At 39.1% G+C, this 13,219-nt stretch overlaps 1 protein-coding gene across 1 annotated transcript; it reads right to left on the reverse strand.

The window, feature by feature from the left end:
- Positions 1–3,745: 3,745 nt before the first annotated feature.
- Positions 3,746–5,758, reverse strand: LOC115742151 (cyclin-D3-2). Its single transcript, XM_030676275.2, has 4 exons — positions 5,047–5,758; positions 4,728–4,929; positions 4,479–4,609; positions 3,746–4,342 (listed from the first exon to the last, which is right to left on the reverse strand). Exons 1-4 carry the CDS (start codon positions 5,557–5,559, stop codon positions 4,058–4,060), a joined length of 1,131 nt encoding a protein of 376 aa, XP_030532135.1. The 5' UTR covers positions 5,560–5,758; the 3' UTR covers positions 3,746–4,057.
- Between the last annotated feature and the right edge of the window lie 7,461 nt (positions 5,759–13,219).

Raw genomic sequence — 13,219 nt, forward strand, 5'->3', positions numbered from 1 at the left:
CCTGGCATAGCCTAAGATCGGCCACTTGCGAAAAGGAAGGAAAAAAAGAAAAAGGAAAGAAAAATAATAAAGAAAAAGGAAAAAATATAATATAATATAAATGAAGAAAATACCCTTTGAAATAAAAATGGTACTTTAGATCCTTACTTGAGATAAGATCCACTTCGGACTATTATTTGGATATTTGATCGAAATGAATATATTGATAAATTGTCAAAATGTTTAGGATTAAATTGGCAACTCGTCAAAATATTTAGAATTAAATTGGTTTACTTCAAAGGTTTAGGACAGAATTAGTTGTCATACAATAAATTTAGGACTTTTTGAAAAAATTTCGCGCTTTCATCTCAATAAACAATCAGATAAATAAAGGATTATGTGACAAATGTGGCCCAATCTATTCTTGCCTCCCCCTACGCGCGGGATAGAGCGATCTCATCTCTATCCTAAAATTCACAGATGATAGATTTTACCTCCGGTGATCGGGGCTGGGTCACCTTTCATGGGAGAACCCTAAAGCCTGCCAAGCTAAAGGACAATTGAAAAACAAAACTATAATACATATATATATGTATGTATGTATATGTGTATATCTCGAAGAATGGACCATGCTGGAAATTGAACCATTTTTTCAGAACATGACATGAGTAGGTGAAACCTAATGGCGTTATGGGGTCCATAAGAGGGCTCTTCATAGTTTGAGCCAAACACTGCTGCTGCAGAACATGATCAGACCTCCCGATGTACAATTCAGACACTCGCACATATTTAAAGAAAAGTGCTACGCCAAGAGATTCATGACAACCTGTGCACCCTTTGTCCCCTTCCAATGCATTTGCCCTCATTGACCACATCAAGCTTTTTCTTTCTGCCTTTCTTGGTTTTCATATTCTAGCATTTCCCTCTGATTGGGGGAATGCTGGAGACTTCGCAGAAAATTTTCACCCACTGGCCATAGCTAATAGCTATACAATCTTTGGTTCATCCCTGTTTCAGATTCAGCAAATGAGAACGAACATTTTTGAGTTTTGACGTTTTCTCCAAGACGGTATAGGAAACGAGCCTGCCCAGCTGCTTCCGACCATCTCTTCTGTGCTCCGGTTAGCGTCGCGTGTTAGCTTTGTCGGCACCATCCGCCTGTTTTCCCTAGTGGTCGCGGCCGTGGCAATGGATGTTGTTGTGATTCTTACAAGGTGTTTGACGATCTCCTCACAACTGCAGCGCCCTCGTAACCGTAGTGATTCATTGGAACTTTGAGAGAATTTTCTCAGTTTTGAGGTCCTGCAACTTTAAAGCATGTGTTACCAAATATGTAACTTGCAACGCTGCACAACATCGAGCACAACACAACAGTAGTTATCTCAAAGAGATGCTCGGTTCATTGGCGCTGTTGTCACCATACTTGGTTCCGGGACAAAGATAGAAACTGACATAATCACCTCAAGTTAGAGTTGATTGACTTATTTCTTTTGAACATTATGCATGAACTAACATACATATTAATCAATCGTGCTCTTCCGGGTAAAATGGTATCGATCAAAAGATCTAAAATCGATCTTAATCCATTCATGTGCTTTTTAGGATAAAATGGTATTTTCGTGAAAAATCTAAAATTTGATCAGCAATTTGATATGATTGTAATTTTGCTTTCGTCCGATCTCAATCTCTTTTCGACATTTATTACTAAAGGCGCATGTTTGCCCCCAAGAACATTTCTGAGGAAAGACCGGAATGGTAATGTCTTATTCGGATGTCGCAGAATGTACCATAGTACCACAAATGAGAGAACACTCCTTATTTAGAGCATATATGTTCACAAATGCCATGTCGATACCATATATATAACAACTGTGCCGCTTATTTATTAGGCCTCACAGCACGTAGCTTTGAAGCGCCTTAGAAAACTCTGATCGAACTAATCACGTTGGGTTTCATTGACTAATCTTGAAAGAGTTATGCGAGGTTTCACAACATGAATTTTGACACCCATGACCGGGAAGTTTAACATAAAAACATCGAGAAGATTACCATCATAGACACTATCCGTCGATTTAACCATAGAAATTCACTAGAACTAAAGTTTTAAGTGTCCATGCCATCCCAAAAGGTAGGACCATTCGACCTTATGCTCCACTCAAGTGCCAAATATGATAGTCATTGACGACTACACAGAGGATCTGAAATGGATGAAGGCCCTAAAAGAGTTGCCTTTCCTCTGCGGAGGCAAGACGACGGAACAATTTACCACCGTCAAACTTCTCGCCGAGATTTTACCTACTCCCGCTTTCAAAATATGGAGAACAAACAAAGGAGCAGTTTTCACCTCGAGCAATGACGGTTCCAAAATTGCCCATAGCGCCCTCTCCATGAACCTGTGCTTATTGCTACTTCTCCTACAGAGGAACTGTGGTCAATGGCTTCTGATATGAAGCACAAAGGCCAGGGCTTCTCAAGACTACAAACATTCGATCAGAACGGCTCCTATCATTTTAACAGGTGGCATGGCGCATTCAGATCAATCTCGAACGACAAACAAGCACCCCCAAGGAAATCAACGCCGTATCCTTAGGAACTTGGTGAGATTCGGAGTACCAAATACTTAAGCAGCAATGACACATGCTACAGAAGCATAAGCACTTACTCATATAACAAGTACATATCACCAACTCAGAGCACATTAAATTAGTTATCACCTACACCAACAATCTTCATTTAGTCAAGAAAGTTGTCGACATGTCTGGAATCGGTAGACGAAAGTCTGCCTTGAGAGAGAGACAGAGAGAGAAAGAGAGCTTTGTTAATGACCGACTCTCTGCAAATCCAACAATCTATTTATTATCTACATACATAGACTAAGAACTGGTGGACCTGTCCAAAAAAGACCCACATGACAACTGGGTGGGGTGCTAACTGTGAGACTTCCCAGCTGCTCCAAGTTAGCTGACTTTGTGTGGAAAACTGGAACCTAAAGAACCTACATTTTCAAACAAGTCACAACTACCGTCTGTCTAGGGAATGAGATGCTTGCTTATAATATTAAGTATCGTTATTTATTCATCTCGATCAATGCACCTCATGGACATGCTTCCTTACCTTGCTCTCAAGAGAAAAGAAGGGTTTTTTTTTCCAACTTCCATCCCTCTTTTCTTCCTGATAAGTGTGAAAGAGAGGAGTGAACCAGTCATCCAATCCGCCTTTATCAGATCTCACTATGGCGCTTAGAACAAAGAACAAAAATTTAAAAAAAAAAAAAAAAAAGGAAGGCAACGACTAAGTGCAACATCTGAGAAAGGCTGAAAAAGAGTTCAGGCAATTGGAGATGTGCATAGTCCAAGAGGACTAAGTTAAAAGAACTAATCACATTTAAGTTAGCTCTAGAGATGCGGAGAGATGTCCTGAGGACAGGATGAACTTGTCGGCCAGCGGGAATTCTGTTGTCCCTAGCAAGGACTTTGCCTCGTTTGTTTGACCTTGATGAAAGAGCTCTTCCACATCAATTACCTAATCTAGCTCTAAAATACAACACATAGGTCTAACAAGAGTATGAGAACTTCAACACATCTCCTCTCTCTAACAGAGATATATTTAAATGTGAACTATGCAACTGTCATCCATTCGAGAAACCCAAGACATTAATCTATCCATTCAAAGTTAACATCTTGCCTTCCATATCCACCGCTACTCTCCCACAGTAACTAGTCCAGACAGTTGCATTGACTACTTATACAAAGACTATTGATGCCAATTTTTCAAAATGGCAAACCAAATCAATTGAGAAAGAAATATTAGGAGAAACACGTGCTATTCTAAACCAAGAACTACCATCATTTCTCACCTCTCTTTCAAAAGAGTCTCAATAACCCTGTCTTGAATTAAGGAGGAAATTCCAAGTCCACCCTTTTTTGGCTTATCGTTATGCATTTGCATATCTATCGAATAAAGCGATGCAATCAAATTCCAAACCATTAGATTATAGACCACAAGATTAGATGCCGCAAGATATAAGCAAGGGAAAGACTGCTTTATAGCATGTTCAATCAAAGATAATAAGAAAAGACTAATAGGAACTATTAAGGACACCCATGGGTGAAACGCTCGCAGATGGCAGGCCCATCTGCTGATCCTGGTATCTGCTCCTTTTAAACCGAGGCTCCGGCAAAGAAGAAACCGATGATGCCACACCCCACAAATCATTTGAACTGTCACAACTGAAAGAAGCATCAATCACACCACTGGGGCTACTGGCTACTGATAGCTTCTTAGGCTTGTGCTTGTAGTTGAGGATCTCAGGATGGTCAGTTGACAATTCAAGAATGAGTTCATAGCACTCATTTACTTGGTCCTGCCCAAGAGCAAGCACACCGGAAAAACATAACTAACAAGCCATCATCAATGAAACCGCTAGAACCTATTGCAGGAGACAATATTAGAGCATGTGGAATCAGGGAATGACAGTAAATATACACACAAAACCAGACCTCATTGATCTTGAGCACGCTCAGTAACTGGTCCAGGAATTCACCGCATATACACGGTTCTATCTCCCTGTTAACGTACAACATTGTAGCTCTGGCAACAACCGAAGGAAGAAAACTCGCGAGCCTCGCATCTGGAAACAAAATTCAGTGTTAATTGGTACTCTTAGACTGGGTGGGATCATCAGAAAACGATTCATATTGTCTATGCACTTGCTGAGTAATGAGACACCGAGCTAATTGGCTGCTCACCTGCAACCAGAGAGAGAAGTAAACGCTCACTCATCCAGAAAAACTGCCTGTGCAAATTAGTGGTCAAGGCAAACCTCCTAAGGAGGTGATCAAAGAATGAAATCGGGGTCACCGAGTTCATCCTCCAACCAAGAGTAGACATCACCAAGAGCTCCATTCTCTGAATCGTCCGCGATTGAAACACATACTTCGCATCAGCCACCTACAAAAAGCACACCAAAACGAGCTCTTTCAACGCAAATGCAACAGGAAGTGTCCAAGAACTTTTCAGTTGGACATTTCACCAAACATTTAAAGAACAATGACACAATGTGCATACTTGAAGGTCAAGAAGAAGAGGCACTTGGGTTTCCTCCACCTTGGCAGCAACCGAGAGACAAGCCACAGCTACGAGCTGGTTTATCCAAGGCCTGTCTCTCTGGTACCTGAAGCTCAAAATGAACCTATCGAAGTAGTTCACGGCCAACATAGCAGTCAATGGACGAAACCCGTGATGCGCACGACCCCTCAAAATCCACCCAACCGCCTCTTTGCGGGCAAGCGCCGCAGACCCATCAGAGATTAGCTCGTCGCAACGGGGATGGGTCTCGGTTTCTCTCGAAACCAGAGAGGCGAGTTCCCCATCTTCCCAAAACAAGTCCTGTTCGAGCAAAGACAGAGGCAAAGTCGAGTCCTTTATCTCGTAGAGGTCATCTCCCGCTTCTTCACAGGCATTTCCACCGGCATTGTCTGCCAGATCTTCATCAAAGGTCTCGTCCTCACAGTAGAGCCCGTCGAGCGAAAACGAAGCGTTGCTGTACTGGTGGTGGGTTTCGTCCTCTTGCAGAGCCATCCTCTTCCGCGAAGAAGAGAGTGAAGGCTTTGCTCATTATAGCTAGAGCAGTAAAAAGCATGAGCTGGTACCCAGATTCATATCTGCGCTTGTGATTCGTCTCTCTCAGGAATGTGGGATAGAGAGAGAGAGAGAGAGAGAGAGAGAGAGAGCTCCGAGTGATTGCGTGAGGAAGGAGACGAAGGGGCCTTTTGTCTCGAAAGATTTCGAGAAAAATTTGTTCATATCTAAGAAAAAGTTGATGCACATTTGTTCAATTTCTCCTCGGAAAGATTTTTCCATTGTTGTTTTTTCGGTCGGAGCTTGATAAAAGACTAAAGGCAAGTGGTACTGCTGACTGCTAGGCAGTAGGCATGGCCTGGCTAGACTTTATGTAATTGACTTACAAAATAAAATCATCAATCACAAAGTGATTAATAACTGCGTCATGTTAGGGTCTGTTTGGCGGTGATTCTGATTCTCTGTTTCTGTTCCCGGAAACAAAAAAGGATCAGAAACATGTTTGGTAATGGAAAAAAAAATGATTTTGATTAAATTAAGGGAACACTTTTGGACCACTTTTCGGAAGCAAAAAAAAGATGATTCTAGTGTTCTGGAACACTTTTGAGGATCACTTTTTTACAGAATATACTTATGACTTATCCCTCATACTTATAATTAAAATTTTAATATAAAATGGTATTATTTTAAAAAAAAAGTCCACGTGGATTTTCAACTTTACATAAATTAAAATAAATTAAAATTCAATTTTAAAAATTGCTAAAAACTAATTTTCTTAAATTAAAAATTTTATTTAAGGAAAATTTAATAAAAAAAATTAAAATTTTAAGAAATGGGGGAAATAAAAAAATATTTAGATTTTTAATTTAATAATTTAAAAATAATTAAAAAAATTTAGATTGAAAATAGCTAAAATTTTGAAAAAAAATTCTCGTCATCGGATCTTCCCCTCCCCCCCTCCTTTTTTTTTAAATTAGTTTTTTTTGTAAAATTTTAAGCCTATTTTTAAATTCAATTTAAATTTATATTTATATTTAAAAAATTAGTTTTTAGAAAAATTTTAAATCTAATTTATTTTTTATATTAAGGGACCTCTAATACGCATTTTTTTTTCAAATTTTTAGCTATTTTATTTTTTATTCTAATTAATTTTTATTTTTTTATTTCCTATTATGTTTTTTCAACTTTTTTTTTTAATTAAAGATTGGACCCAACTCTCCGCGTCGTCAACTAAATCTCCATTTTTTCTCCATTTTTCGAGCCGCACAAAAATTTTGTCGAGTCGGGTGAAGAAAAAATCAATGTAGTTGAGTTACGGGTCTTGTAAGCTTTTACGATGTGTAATTACAAGAGTGCAAAACTATAGGCGGTTGCACAATGAGGAGCTTTTCTTTCATTTTTTTTGGGTAATCAATCTAAAAGTCACGATAAATAATAACAAACAAATGATTTAGACAAATTCTGTAAATGTAATACGAATTACTTTTCAAACAATATAAACGATCGCATACTCATGAAAAATCGACAAACGAATTGGGAACGGAAATTTTGTTTTTTTTTTTTTTTTTGCTCCATAATCACTATTTGATTATTTTCCCTCTTTGCCATCAAATGTGATTATATAATTATTTGATTTAAATGAAAAATTGGGAACAGAAATTTTGTGCGGCTACCAAACGCGTTTCTGTTCTAGGAACAAAAATTTTAAACAGTTACCAAACGCGTTTTGATTCTAAAAAAATCATTTAGGGAACAGAATCAAAAAAAGTGATTTTGATCAGAATCATTTTTTGAGAACAGAATCACCGCCAAACAGACCCTTAGTATCTAATAAAGAGTCTACCGTATCAATTTATAAATTAAATTCTAAAAATTTCCTTAATATTAATATCAATATGTAAGCTCGAAATCACTAATCCAAAATTCATCGCTTAGGTGACATCTCTTTTCACGTGCCGCCTATTAGAATTAGGCATCACCGATACCGATACCGACACCGACACGCTAACACTTCATTTATCAAAAAGTAAAGAATTTTTAATATATATAAAAACATACATTTAATGTGCAACGGTGAGTTTCTTCTTTCATTAGGCATTCACGATTATTATTTTTTTTATTGACTGGTTATATTAATTTTAGAATGGCTGGATATATGACTTAATATATATTTTTGATAAGTTTACATTTTGACCCCTCGTTTATTTAAAATAGTTAATATTGACTCTGTGCATGTCAAAACGGCATGTTGGGATACCGAACTCGCGTGTCGCCGACATGTTTACAGCTACGACCACGCGTCGAACGCATATCGAAGAGTGACGAAGTGTCGGACACGATATGATACGAAGGCTTTCGAAGAGTGTCGATGCTTTCTAGTTAGGCACACAAACCACAGTAAAAAATAAAAGCGAGAAAGAGAAATTAGTATGATAACTCTCAATTACAAGAAAAAAGAGATTATATATAGCGGTACGGGGCACCTATTTAATCTAGTTGACGAGGAGTACAAACCACACCCGCATACTACCCGGCCACTTGTCTAGTAGAGATGATCAATTAATGGAGTTTCGACTTCAGATTCCTCACATGTCGTCTATACATCATTGAGTTAGATTGGGTTTTGGTCAAATCTAGTCGAGTGGAGACGTTTTTTCCGTGACGAGAGACTATTGCAAAGCCCGCCTCGATGTTGTTGAAATTAAACCGAGGTGACTCAAGCCTAATGACAAGAATTTGCAGTTTTCGACAAGATGGGCAAGCTCATCAAGTCACGCAAGCCCCAAAAGAACAGACTAGGTAAAAAGACTAGAATCCTTATATGGACAAAAACAAGTTAATCAAAGCTATTATAAACCCCAATTTTTGTGAGGACTTTGCATTTGACACTTGTTGAATGGGATCTAGAGGGGGCCGGTTCAACGGAACCGCCGGTTCCGGTTCGGGAACCGGCGGTTCCGGTTCCAAAAAAAGGTGGAACCGGAACCGGCCCTTGAAGAGCCGGTTCCGGTTCCGGGTTTGGAACCGCCGGTTCCAGGCCGGTTCCGGTTCCTGTTCGGAACCGCCGGTTCCAAAGCCCAATTACTCTTTTTATCAAACCTACTCCTCTTTTTTTTTTTTTTTTTTAAAACCGGGTTGGAACCGGCCCGGAACCGGCGGTTCCGGCCCGGTTCCAACAATTTATGAACTGGAACCGGCCCTTGAGGGCTGGTTCCGGTTCCGGGTTGGAACCGTGGGCCCGGTCAACGGGCCGGTTCCGGGCCCACGGGTCCATTTGGCACCCCCTAATGGGATCACTTTGCCGCTATGCTATTTAGAAAGTTACTTTTGTCTTTCCCAACCTACCGCGTGAGTATCGAATAGTAATTTAAATTTGAAATCTACCATTTAATCTCTTTCACCTTTGACCATTAAAAAAATATATATCTCTTTCACCACCCTCAACTTAAAAAACTTATGTCTTCATAATTTCTAAAGATCCATTTGTTTTGCGAAAAATAAAATATTTTTTAAAAATATTTTCTAGTTAGCCATTTTTCAAGAAAATGTCGATATCTTTTAGTCTTCGGCTAAAACTTGAAAATGAATGGGAAAACATTTTCGCAGTTTGGTACGGAAATTTTGCCTAGAGAGAATTACTAAAAAAAAATTGAATTTTTAGTTTTTTTAAATATTTTTTTTTTTGTTCTTTCTTCCTCTGTCGATCACGGGGCATAGACAAGGGATGAGCTCGCCCGTGGCTAGTGAGGTTAAGGCTCGCCAACCTCGAGTGAGGCTAGAGCTCGCTTGCCTTGGGCAAGCTCGTCCCTCGCCTATGGCCGGTCGGTGGCCCTCGCCATGGCTGGTGACAAGCGGAGAAGAAGAAAAAAGGAAAATGGATGTGAAGGAGTACAAGAAGGAAAGAGGAGGAAAAATGATTTCCTCTTTTTGAAAAGAGTAAATCATCTTCCGCACTTTTGGAGGTATTTTTTCATTCATCGAAAATGTTTTCCTTAATTAGTTTGTTTGTTATGAACCCAACGTCAAAAAATTAGAAATTTTTTTCTTGAAAGTTATTTTTCGTGAAACAGATGGAGCCTAAAATCTTATATACGTTCTTTTAATCAAGTAAGGAAACTTGCGCATTAGCACGCTCATCTTAAAAGAAGAAGACCAAGTGAACTGTATAATTGATGATAACACTATGACATTAGTAAATATGATCATGGATCATAGCAACATTGCACATACAAACAGTCTAGAATCACTAAGCTTAAACTTTTATTTGAAGGCCATGGAATAACAAATAATTTGTGATAATTTTCTATTTACAAGGCACCACCTAACGTAGTAGCCCAGTACAGTAGATGCATCGCATTGTTTGAGGTCAAAAGATCGAGACTTGTTGTGTGTGAGTCTCTAACCAATTTGCGCCTTTAACATTTGCTATCTTAAAGGGCCAAAAAAAAAAATTCCCAACTTCGGGCAGCTTGTCAGGCTCATACCTTCATTTTCTACATGAACTGAGTAGTTACAACTCGAATCGGACATTTTATAACAGGCGTGCGATTCTTATGATAATTCCTAGAGAGATAGCTAAGCTAATTGCCCTTCCGCTCCTTGTGTTCAATCAAAAAAAAACTACGTCTTCCATAGCATGTCCAGTTATCGCACATTGGGAAATTTACAAGTACCATACAAGGTCCTGGAGGCACGGCCACATGTGCCTCTAGTACCGGAACTTATCATATTAACCGATTTCCAAATGTTTGAACTTGAAATTTGACATTTGATCTCTAATACCCATCTTGAAACTTATCGTGTTTATTTCTCATGATTTCGTAGTCATCCCAAACACAAACACACCACCGGAGAAGAGGTTTGAAATTCCAAGAATGAACCAAGCTGATGGCCATTTGAGTTTCATGGCACAAACAAAATGAAGAGGTTTCGAATTCTAAAAATTGAAATTCATGCTGGTGGCTTTTTCTGTAGGAAAAGTGTCAAAAAATTCCTAAATGTATGGCATTTTGCCAATTCGAGTCTAAACATTTTGCATTTATGCTAATTGAGTCAATACAATCAAATTTGATGGGAAATTGCTGGCGTAGACATCAATCATCCCACGTGACACCGCCGACACTGATGTGGATATTTTTTATATTTCTTAATAATTTTTTGTCTTTCTTTTATGTAATTTCTTTTTTTCTATTGAGGGTCGGCGATGGTCGCCTGGCACTATGCCGAGTCGTGATAAACAAAAGAATGTTGTCAAAATTATAAGCTATAAAGATCGACAAATATGATTTTGTTTTTACGCTTAAATAAGGAAATGAGTATATTTATGCTTCAAGAAACTCACTGTTGATAAGACATAATTACACTGTTTATAAGACATATTCATTTCTCGCCTGTGCAACATCCTAGCATTTAGTTGCACCGTTGATAAGATATAATGGATAAATACCAATATATATCACTTTTACTATCTTTGGACATGATTAATATTAAAAATATTCATAAGGCTATTATGGAAAAATCGTTAATAAAGTCATAAACTTATTGCATTTTTGTCAATTAAGTTATAAACCTTTTAATTTTGCCAATTCAGTCCTAAACCTTTTGTACTTGTGTCAATTCAGTCCTAAACCTTGTTTACTTGCCAATTTAATCCTAAATTTTTTACATTTGTGCCAATTTAGTCCTTTCAACAGGTACGGCATCCTGCCACGCCAACGATGAAGTGAGTAACTTTTAATAATATTTTATAAAAAAAAAAATTTCTTTTCTTTGTCCTTTTTCTTTTTCCTTCTTCTTTGTTGAACTAGTTACTGGTGAAACTAGGGCCGGCAACCTCGAGTGATGTCACCTTCGCTGGCCACCCGTGGGACGATGCTCACCGACATTGGCCAACCCTTGTCCACCTCCGCGAGGGCTTACCCAGCGACGATGTGCCCTCGCGGCCCTAGATTTACCATCTAAGCGAGATGGCACGAATTTTGATCTTAGACAGATCCATTGTCCCCAATTGCTCCTTTCGATCTACTGGGACGAAAAGGAGGGATTTTTACTTTTGGGAATTTCTTAAATCTAGGCTAGAGTGACGCGAGCATGAATTTGACGAGCTCAGATTTATGCGGGATCTGCATTCTTCCTCGCATCGAGATCGAGATCGAGATTGAGAGAGAGAGAGAGAGAGAGAGAGCGCGGAGATCTCCAAAAGCTATGAAAAGGCAAGGCTTCGTAGTATCAAAGCCAAAATTTGACCTTCAATTTCACTTCGCCCATGATTCCGAGAAGGTCTGACCTTCAGATCTAGCAGGCACGTCATCGCTGGGCAAGCCCTCTTAGGGTGGGGGAGGGTCGCCTAACGCCGGCAAGCGTCGCCCCAGGTAGTAGCCGGCGAGGGCGAGCTCGCGCGGAGGTCGTCGGTTTTAGTCTCACCGGTGACCAATTCAATAAAGAAGAAAGGAAAAGAAAAAGAAGAAAGAAAAGAAAATAATAGAAAATAATTTCATAAAATATAAAATACTATTAAAAATATCTACGTCAACATCGTTATCTACTAGGTGTGTGCATGGTTCGGTCTTGATATGGAATCGAGGACCGGTAGTCCCGATACCCAAATTTTCGAGATCGGGGCCAAACCAAACCAGGATCGACAATTTGGTTTGGTCCTAATCTGGTCCAAGTGGGATCGCTAATAACAACAGCTTATAGAAATCTAACCTTTTGATCTAAACTAACAACTTCAAATTTCACCATCCAACCCAGTAAAACATATACATAATCATTGTACAACCACCACATGAGATCAAATCAATCGAGCGAGGATAGAGACGAAGAGATGAAGCAACGACTAGCCGACCCCGGTGGCCGCGGTAGGTTTCGCTAGTGGCCGCAAGATGCGAGAAGAGCAACGATGCCGATGAGCGAGAGGCGGGACCGTGAGACCAACGAGCGGAGAGACGAAGGCAAGAGGAGTGAGTGCCGAGCGGAGCTGCATTACGAAGGCGAGATGCAAGCGTCAAGAGAGAGGAGATGAACGAGTGTCGAGCGGAAGATGGAAAAATTAGTTAACTAGTTCTTCAAAAATTTCTAATTTTTTTCTAATTATTGCTAGTAGTAGAATATTATTCTCGTCAAACTTAAACCTAACTTATAATTTTATATACTATAGGCGGTCTTATTTATTGGGATCGGGGATTGTACCGTCCCCCTCAAGGATCAAACCAATCCGACCGGTTCGGTCCGATCCAGTTTGCTCACCCCTAGTGTCCATGTCGGTGCCGGCTCGATATCCTCGTTGGCCGGAAGGACTGAATTGGCATAAATGTGAAAGGTTTAGGACTAAATTGATAAGTAAAAAAGGTTTAGGATTGAATTGGTACTAATGCAAAAGGTATAGAATTAAATTGACAAAATTAAAAAGTTTAGGGCTGAATTGGTAAAAGTGCAATAAATTTAGGACTTTTTTGACAATTTTTCTAGGATATTACGTACCTGAAAATTCTTGATCTTATTTCAGAAACTATCTTAGTCCATGTAGTTCTACACCTTCATAATTGATATCATCGATGTGTGGCCAAGCAATTCTATTTAAAAGCTTAAAATTAATGGATTGTTGCTTTAAAGAAATTGCAATTGTTTATGAGTTTCCTTCATTTCGTTTCTTAAATTA

This window comes from Rhodamnia argentea, chromosome 11 (genome assembly GCF_020921035.1).
Source record: "Rhodamnia argentea isolate NSW1041297 chromosome 11, ASM2092103v1, whole genome shotgun sequence".
Classification (NCBI taxonomy): Eukaryota; Viridiplantae; Streptophyta; class Magnoliopsida; order Myrtales; family Myrtaceae; genus Rhodamnia; species Rhodamnia argentea.